The 8,227-nt window shown below is 42.3% G+C and overlaps 1 protein-coding gene across 1 annotated transcript; it reads left to right on the top strand.

Annotated features, from left to right (window-relative positions):
* The first annotated feature begins 511 nt into the window (after positions 1 to 511).
* nmt2 (N-myristoyltransferase 2) lies at positions 512 to 8,118 on the top strand. Its single transcript, XM_071903337.2, has 12 exons — positions 512 to 624; positions 1,155 to 1,272; positions 1,402 to 1,543; positions 2,173 to 2,291; positions 2,422 to 2,513; positions 2,659 to 2,775; positions 2,864 to 3,034; positions 3,227 to 3,335; positions 3,443 to 3,613; positions 3,818 to 3,985; positions 4,302 to 4,439; positions 4,939 to 8,118. Exons 1-12 carry the CDS (start codon positions 512 to 514, stop codon positions 4,957 to 4,959), a joined length of 1,479 nt encoding a protein of 492 aa, XP_071759438.1. The 3' UTR covers positions 4,960 to 8,118.
* Positions 8,119 to 8,227: the final 109 nt, after the last annotated feature.

The raw sequence follows: 8,227 nt of genomic DNA, 5'->3' as shown, positions 1-8,227 counted from the left end.
ACAAATGTGAAAAACTTATTTTGCATGTGGTTGTCTGGTTTGATAAGTTTTGTTGTTTTTCCTTTCAGTCATCACAAATCTGTCATGTCAGATACACAGTTTCCAAATATTTTCATGTCAACCCCAATAGGTACGCATTCAGCCACATAGACCCCCTTTTTGACAAGATTTTTGTTGTTTGACATTATTTGGTTAATGACTGGACAAATGTTTATACTGCTGGTGGTGAGAGTGAGACATCTGATCATTCCCATAACTTTATCTCACCATCCTATCTTCAAATGAAATGGTAGTGAAATCAAATTATTGCTTGTGTTGCTGGGGGAAAACCCTGGAACCCCTTCAAGGACTCCCAGGTCCCCTAATCCCACATGTAAAGGTAGGAGTTTGGCTGTGTTTTCATCGGGATGGCCTCTAGATGACGCTGTTTCCACTGGCGCCTCCTTTGTTTTTCCATCGCTCGCTGCCCGTGTTCTGTATCATACGGTGGCTGACTATTTTTTACATTTTCATGATGGCGGAGGACAGCGAATCCGCGGCCAGTCAGCAGAGCCTGGAGCTAGACGACCAGGATACCTGCGGGATAGACGGAGATAACGAAGAGGAGAATGAGCATATGCAAGGGTGAGGATGGCTCGTCCAGCCCGGTGGGAAACGCAGTATTTCAGGCAGCCTGTTTGTGATGCCTGTTTATGTGTGTGTTATAGGGAATGGGAGCAGTGCTGGCTAGCGTAGTCGCCCGCACTAGCTAGCTACCGTTAGCTGACACCACCGTAGCCAGGCATCTATTACAAGGCCGTCATTTTAAGCAAATAGTCACAGAGAGAAGTACTGATTTGAGACGTTTGTGGCAGGATTACACATCGCCATTTTCGCTATTTTAATTCTGTATGCCGCCACGTACAAATTAATAGATTAGCATGCTCCTAGCTAGCTGGTGTCCGGACTAACTGTTATATGGCATGAGGATGACAGCGAGCCTCTGAAACAAACACCGTTAGCTAACGTTAGCTCAGCTGTCATTCGTTGCTATGGTAGCTAGCTCTCCAGTTGTTTTGGTCAGCGTGTTTAAGAAAAATGTGAACCCGAGTCGGGCAAAACAGCCGTTCATTGATGTGCTGTGCGTGTGTACGCGTGTGTGTTTATATGTGTAGGAGTCCAGGGGGAGATTTGGGGGCCAAGAGGAAGAAGAAGAAGCAGAAGAGAAAGAAAGAGAAGCCAAGCTCGGGAGGAGCCAAGTCTGACTCTGCCTCTGACTCTCAGGAGATCAAGGTGTGACGAGGGGCAATCATGTACCGTTAAACACCCAGGGAGATGTTCATTTGCGCCCCTTGTCGTCTTCTCACTGTATGACCATATGTCCAGTCTTCTTATGTGCATGTGTCCCTTCTCTGCGTGTAGAACCCTGGCTTGCCCATTCAGAAGCTACAGGACATCCAAAGAGCCATGGAGCTGCTGTCCTGCCAGGGTCCAGCCAAGAGCATTGATGAGGCAGCCAAGCACAAGTACCAGTTCTGGGACACACAGCCTGTGCCCAAGTTAAGTGAGTACCTACTCTGCAGGAGAAGCCAGTCAGTACATACAGGGTGGACGTTCCCTCAGTAACAGCTTGATTCACTTTTAGAAAGCAAAAACACATCCACTGAAACAGTATTATCTCAGTTGTCAGCAGGTTATTTATCTCCTTTACCTAGTACTGTTTCTGTGCACCAGTGCCATCTAATGGTTATATCTTGTCACAGTCTTCATGCAATGTGCTGCTCCAAGGCAGTATGTCCCATAGACATGTCAGCTGTGAGGTACAATGGGGGGTCCAGGCATACTGATTGGGCACGCTTAGTGGCATTGGATTGAGCTGTTTCCATGACAACTATTGGCGGAGGACACCTCTCTGTGCAGGAGGGCTAGTGTCATCAGCTTGCCCGGTCAATACAGGACCCACTGAGGCATTTGCTTTGATAAGTGTCAGATTGAGGCTGTCAGCAGTTTTCAAATTGGTTTTAACATTTTGCAAAAGAGCGTTGTTAACTGAACTGTTAACTGTTTTGGCTCAGGAACCGTGTCATCAGAGTGGAATGCAAGAAAAGAAACCTTGTGGATCCATTGCAAATCAGCAGTAAATGAATGGAAAAGAGTTTTAAATGCTTGACAACCACTGTGCTGTTTGTGCAGATGAGGTGGTGACGAGCCATGGGCCGATCGAAGCCGACAAAGAGAACATCAGGCAGGAGCCATATTCCTTACCTCAAGGCTTTATGTGGGACACTCTGGATCTCAGCAACGCAGATGTAGTGAGTACAATGTTTGTATTTGCTAATGATTAGGTCACACTCAGATACTGAGACAATATCTAAAATATTATATACATTTTGTAGAAATGAAGCACTAAAATAAATTGATTGTTGACTGTCTCTTTCTCAGCTGAAGGAGTTGTACACATTGTTAAATGAAAACTATGTGGAGGATGACGACAACATGTTCCGATTTGATTACTCACCCAACTTTCTCAAATGGTAAGATCTCAGTTCTGTTCCATTGTACCTGTCCATCACCTGGCTGCTGTTTAGTAAACTGTCCACCTAAACAACTGTGTTTTTTTTCCAGCAGGTAGTTTATTTATCTATCTGCTCTCCCACTAACCCTCTCCTCCCCTCTCAGGGCCCTGCGTCCTCCTGGCTGGTTACCACAGTGGCATTGCGGAGTGAGAGTGTCCTCAAATAAGAAGCTGGTTGGCTTCATCAGTGCCATCCCTGCAGATATACACATCTATGACACGTGAGAGACACAGAGTGCACTCTTAACCTAAACATAAACCCTTTGACTCCAATGCTCAAACCGTCTTCTTTTCCCTCTGCTTCTCTAGGCTGAAGAGGATGGTTGAGATCAACTTCCTGTGTGTTCATAAAAAGCTGCGTTCAAAGCGTGTTGCTCCGGTCCTGATCAGAGAGATCACACGGAGGGTCAACTTGGAGGGAATATTCCAAGCTGTCTACACAGCAGGAGTGGTTCTGCCCAAACCTGTGTCTACATGCAGGTACACAATGCAATATTCTTACACAAAACTACTCACCTGCCTGTTACAGGAAAGTAATTTAAAACCGGCAAAACTTTTGAAAATAATGTCATGTGCAAATGCTCCTTCTGGATTAAGTTGTTAAGTGTATTGTATTGTATTGTGTAAGTGGAAGGAGTCAGTTTTTTTTTTCTTCTTTGTGTATCTGTTCAGGTATTGGCATCGCTCTTTGAACCCCAGAAAGCTTGTGGAAGTGAAGTTCTCCCACCTGAGCAGGAACATGACCCTGCAAAGAACCATGAAACTCTACAGACTATCAGATGTAAACACTCAAAACTATCGGTCCAGGATCTCTCTCTCTCTCTTTACGATATGCAGTCATTGCAGGAACTTGTATCGACTTGTCTCTCGCTCTCTCCACCCATGTAGAGCACCAAGACCCCGGGTCTGCGGCCGATGGAGAGGCGCGATGTCCGTCAGGTGACCGAGCTGCTACAGAAGCACCTGAGGCGTTTCCAGCTGGCACCCTCGATGGGAGAGGAGGAGGTGGCTCACTGGTTCTTGCCACAGGACAACATCATAGACACATTTGTAGTGGAGGTATCTGGAATCTGTTTCATGCCTCAAACTGTATGAAGGCCTGTCTGTTGTTTCTATTTGTTTAACTAGTTGTTGTTGTGCCTCTCTCTCTCTCTCTCTCTCTCTCTCTCTCTCTCTCTCTCTCTCTCTCTCTCTCTCTCTCTCTCTCTCTCTCTCTCTCTCTCTCTCTCTCTCTCTCTCTCTCTCCCTCTCCCTCTCCCTCAGGGTGCTGGTGGTGTGCTGACAGATTTCACTAGTTTCTACACTCTGCCCTCTACCGTGATGCACCACCCTCTCCACAGGAGCCTGAAGGCTGCTTACTCTTTCTACAGTGTTCATACACAAACCCCGCTACTGGACTTAATGAATGATGCACTGATCCTGGCTAAACTGGTAACGTTATTCTGAAGAGACTCATGTATGCAAAGTTGTAGGGTAACACATGCTAACACCAAGATATGAAGCACTTATGCAACTATGCAAGTGTTCCCCCTAAATTTAGTTTGCACTAGTGGCACCCCACTGCAGGAAACATGCCCAACAAAAAATGAGAAGGCATAATCCAGTTTTATTGACCCTTAATAAACAAATAATTATTTGGGCAATATTTAGAATTGGACACAAAGCAAGCGTTTTCAGGGGTTTTCTTGCTACTGTGTAATTCATTATGAGACTCAGACTGCAACTTGTTATTCTGTGTGTTTAACAGAAAGGCTTTGACGTGTTCAATGCCTTGGATCTAATGGAGAATAAGGTGTTTCTGGAGAAGCTCAAGTTTGGCATTGGAGATGGGAATCTGCAGTATTACCTCTACAACTGGAAATGTCCCCCTATGGACCCCGATAAGGTCAGTGGCACTTTGCGTATGGTATGTCTGTCAGTCAGTGTCATACAAAGTCTCAGAACCCAAAGAGGAGACGGTTGAAATAGGTCCTAAAATTAGTTAAGTTGATGGAGTCTACAGTTCAAAGTCTCTGATTTGGACTGTTTTGTAAAAAGCTGCTGTTTGTTGTGTCAAAGCCTTCCTAAGTTGCTGCACATTTAAAGTAAGTGGAAAAAAATGCTGTAGGCAAGGAGGATAGTAGTCTAAAAATAGAGTACATTTTGCCACATTAGCCCACAACAGCTCAATGAATGAATCTTTTTAAGGTCAAGTGAAAAAACTAATTTGAAAATGTAGGTCCCTAGTGAATTGTGCTTTGAAGTCACTGTTAATGATCACTCTCAGTATTTTGATACACTGAAAAATCTACAGTATTGATCTTTTCCTCCTCACTCATCCCATGTCATATTGTGTTGTGTATTGTGTTGAAATGCATCTAATACCAGGATTACCTCTGTTTCAGGTTGGCCTTGTACTCCAGTAGCTAGCCTGTTCACGACTGCTACACACACACTGATCAAGAGGTTGGCAATGACCTCTGGCTGTTCCTTACCTGGACATACAGGTAGCCCAAGCTAGACAATGAGAACTACAACAATAAAACCAACCTGGTGACTGGGAAGCTTGCCTCACTCGAAGCAGTTCTCCCAGCACTTGTGTCATCGAGAACATTCTCTCAGTTCACCCGGAGCTGAAAACTCTTAAATCATCAACATCCTGAATGTGAAGTCATGCTATGCCTGAGATACTCATACAATACAGTACAGACATGACAGACGCACACACACGCAAAACATAACAGCTTGACATACAAGAGGATAGCCTGACATTGAGAATTTTGTTCTGTTTTTCCTTAACAGACCCTTGTTACAAGGGACAGGTATGTCAGTTAATTTCACTGACGTTACCACAACAGATATAGAACTAATCTAGAAGTATAAACATGCCCAAACACATATAATTACAAACTGTTGTAATCTTTTCCATCACATCCAAATTAATATTTGTTGTGACCCCACTGAAAAAGCAAATGCATACTTTAATTATAAGAGGGTGGTACATAAATTGATGAATTACTACTCCCACCCCTTCTAATAACAGTAATAAAAGTTCCTCTACTGGGTAATTTGGTTTGCCAAAAAACAACTCATTAGCTTGCAGCTAGTGGTATTGATTGGTTTGAATGAGGAATGCTAACACATTGTTTCTAGGGTTGCTGACATAAGGGTAGAAACTTTTTTCCCCACATTGTGACAAAGCCTACTGAAGGAAAATATCAGATTAAACTTCAAAATGACAAGCTATCTCTAAGCATGTACACACAACGTACACACACATACATAAACACACAGACCAACAAGTTACACACATACTCAAAAAGGATATCTTCAAGGAAAGACTCATCCAACTGGTGCATTGATATACATGTTTTTGTTAAAAATATATAGTTACATGTACATTTAAAGCCAGATCATATTTATTCCTGTAGTGTGAGTTCGGGGTTTGGGAGGATTGATCCAAAGTATTTTCCTCAAAAGTAGTGTAGATGTCATTGACTTTGGAGTTTGTATGGACAGTTCAGACAATGTGGGTTTTAGGGATTTTTGATGAAGAATGTATTGCATCAATGAAGCACAATTTTTGAGTTCTTAAACAAGCAAAAGGGTCCTTAAAGGGGTACTTGGCCCAAATTTCAAAACGGTTGGGTTGTGCTACGTACAACCCTGGTTTTACAAATAAAGAATGTGAGTTGTTAACATGTTATAAACCTGTCTCTAGACTGGACATTTTTTAATAAAACATTAAAACCACACATCTTGTGTGGTTATATTCACTGTTCTGCTCATGCACATCTTTGTAACAACATTTTCAGCCCAGAGTGGTTTCGCCTTGCGTGTTGAAGGCTTGTGCTGTCCCAAAGGAGCAGTGAAGCAAAATAACCATTTGAAGATACTTGCTAGCAAGGTTGTCAAATTGTATGCAAAAGTAGCGGTGGCTGAATAAAGTGAGAATGAATTTCGTGTGCACAGGCAGGGTACAGTGAGTGTGCAGCATGAAGGACAGGACAACCCAAATTAGAGGATGAAGGCCATTCACTGACTGTATGCTATAGCTAAGGCAGACTTGATTTTAATTTTGTATAAAAAAAGGTTTTAAAAAAAGTCAGTGGTGCTGTCTGGAGACAGGTTCATAGCATAGTAAGAGCTTACTTTGTTTGAAATAGTTACTCAGTTGTTTACTCGCCTTCAAAGCAGCCAAGGTCAATTTTCTTTTGTTAATTTAGTCATTGCCACTTACAAATCACTCGGAAAGAACTATCCCTTGTGTTCCGCAAGCAAATTGGAAGCATTTATTTTATGACTTGGGGAGATAGCAGCAGTTTAGTAAGCTTGTGATCATTTTGAATCCCCACAACAGCCACTGATTGGCCAAAAGTACAAGGCTGTGGTTTTAAGCATTTCCAGGTACGAATGTGTGCATGTAGGTAACCATCCATCCCCTCACCTAGGAAGTTGAATGTGTTCTTAATCAACTTGCTTGGTTAAATATCTTATAAAAATACTGTAAAGAATTGAGCACAAAATTCAAAGGATCTGGGGAGTAATGTTCAGCACTTAGTCAGGGTGCGATGGCTGAATGAACACAAGCCTATATCACTGAGTGGTTGCGTCAAGGTAGAGAAATGAGTGCATTGAAATTTGAGCTATCCCCTTTCTCCCAGGTGCATTTTTATTGACTTCATTGAATTTGTTTTTGAATGGTACTGTATTTGCGTGTCAGAAAAATGTAGGTCATTTTTTTTAGTGTGTTGTGCAGCTAATTGCGTGAAATTCTTTGAACAGTTCTGATATTTATAATTGTACTTTGTTAAATGTTTTACGACATGATTCCTGTCCTGTTTTTCAGTATTTCCTTAACATTTCCAATTTAAATAGGCAACATCAAAATTAAAGGTTAACGGTTCGGAGTACTTGGCAGCTCCTTGTGTTACATTCACCAGCATGAGGATCCTTGGTGAAAAACAATCAAATACAAAGTAGCCAACACTGTCCTGTGTATGCTGCCTGTTGTTGTCAGACCACTCGTTCTATGATGGAGCTGCTTGAAGTGTGCTGGTACACTTAAAAAGACAAACAATGTTTTAACATACCCTTTCTTACTGCTCTGTCTTGAGTTTATTACTTTATGTTTGATGTTGCTGTTAATGTGGCTCTGCAAAACTAAGAGGTCAAGGCTGCTGCCATCTGTTCAGTTCTCTTTTTCTGTATGTGATGTCATCTGTTCTCATCCCTTTATATATATTAGCAAGGAAAGGACAAGTGCAGTGAGATGTAGAAAGACTAAACTAAAGCCAGTGCTTCAGGGTTCAGTGATTTTTTTTAATGCATTGATAGGTGAATGAGTGACATTCATAAAGGAGGATGCTACACCACTGGCATAAATTTAACACTGAAAATGAGAAACAGGCTTTTTTGAGTCAACGGCGTGCCTCCTGGATGTGGGTTGTGTCTCGGATGTTTGAATGAATTCTGAGCATGTGTCAGTTTTGCTGCGGTGATGATTTCAGAATTGAATATTACTAGCCACACCCTTTAGTGAGAACTCAACCTGAAGTACCTGCCTTATTTAAAAGATGTTTTTTTTAAGATATCGGGGCGAGGGGAGGGGGGGGCGTACTTTTGAAATGACATGCAGCTTTCTCTAACTGAAGAACAATATTTTTATTCAAGTCCATTGCAGGCTGTGAAAAA

Source organism: Centroberyx gerrardi, chromosome 12 (assembly GCF_048128805.1).
Source record: "Centroberyx gerrardi isolate f3 chromosome 12, fCenGer3.hap1.cur.20231027, whole genome shotgun sequence".
In the NCBI taxonomy this organism is placed as follows: domain Eukaryota; kingdom Metazoa; phylum Chordata; class Actinopteri; order Beryciformes; family Berycidae; genus Centroberyx; species Centroberyx gerrardi.
Note: the sequence above shows the minus strand (reverse complement) of the source record. Positions and strands in the feature narration are given on the sequence as shown.

What these genes read in the sequence shown, in the direction of transcription:
- nmt2 (XM_071903337.2), top strand. Translation starts at nt 512, where the DNA reads ATGATGGCGGAGGACAGCGAATCCGCGGCCAGTCAGCAGAGCCTGGAG. An exon ending in AACTCTACAGACTATCAGAT is followed by an intron (nt 3,336 to 3,442) that starts GTAAACACTCAA and finishes CCACCCATGTAG; the next exon opens with AGCACCAAGACCCCGGGTCT. An exon ending in CACTGATCCTGGCTAAACTG is followed by an intron (nt 3,986 to 4,301) that starts GTAACGTTATTC and finishes TGTGTTTAACAG; the next exon opens with AAAGGCTTTGACGTGTTCAA.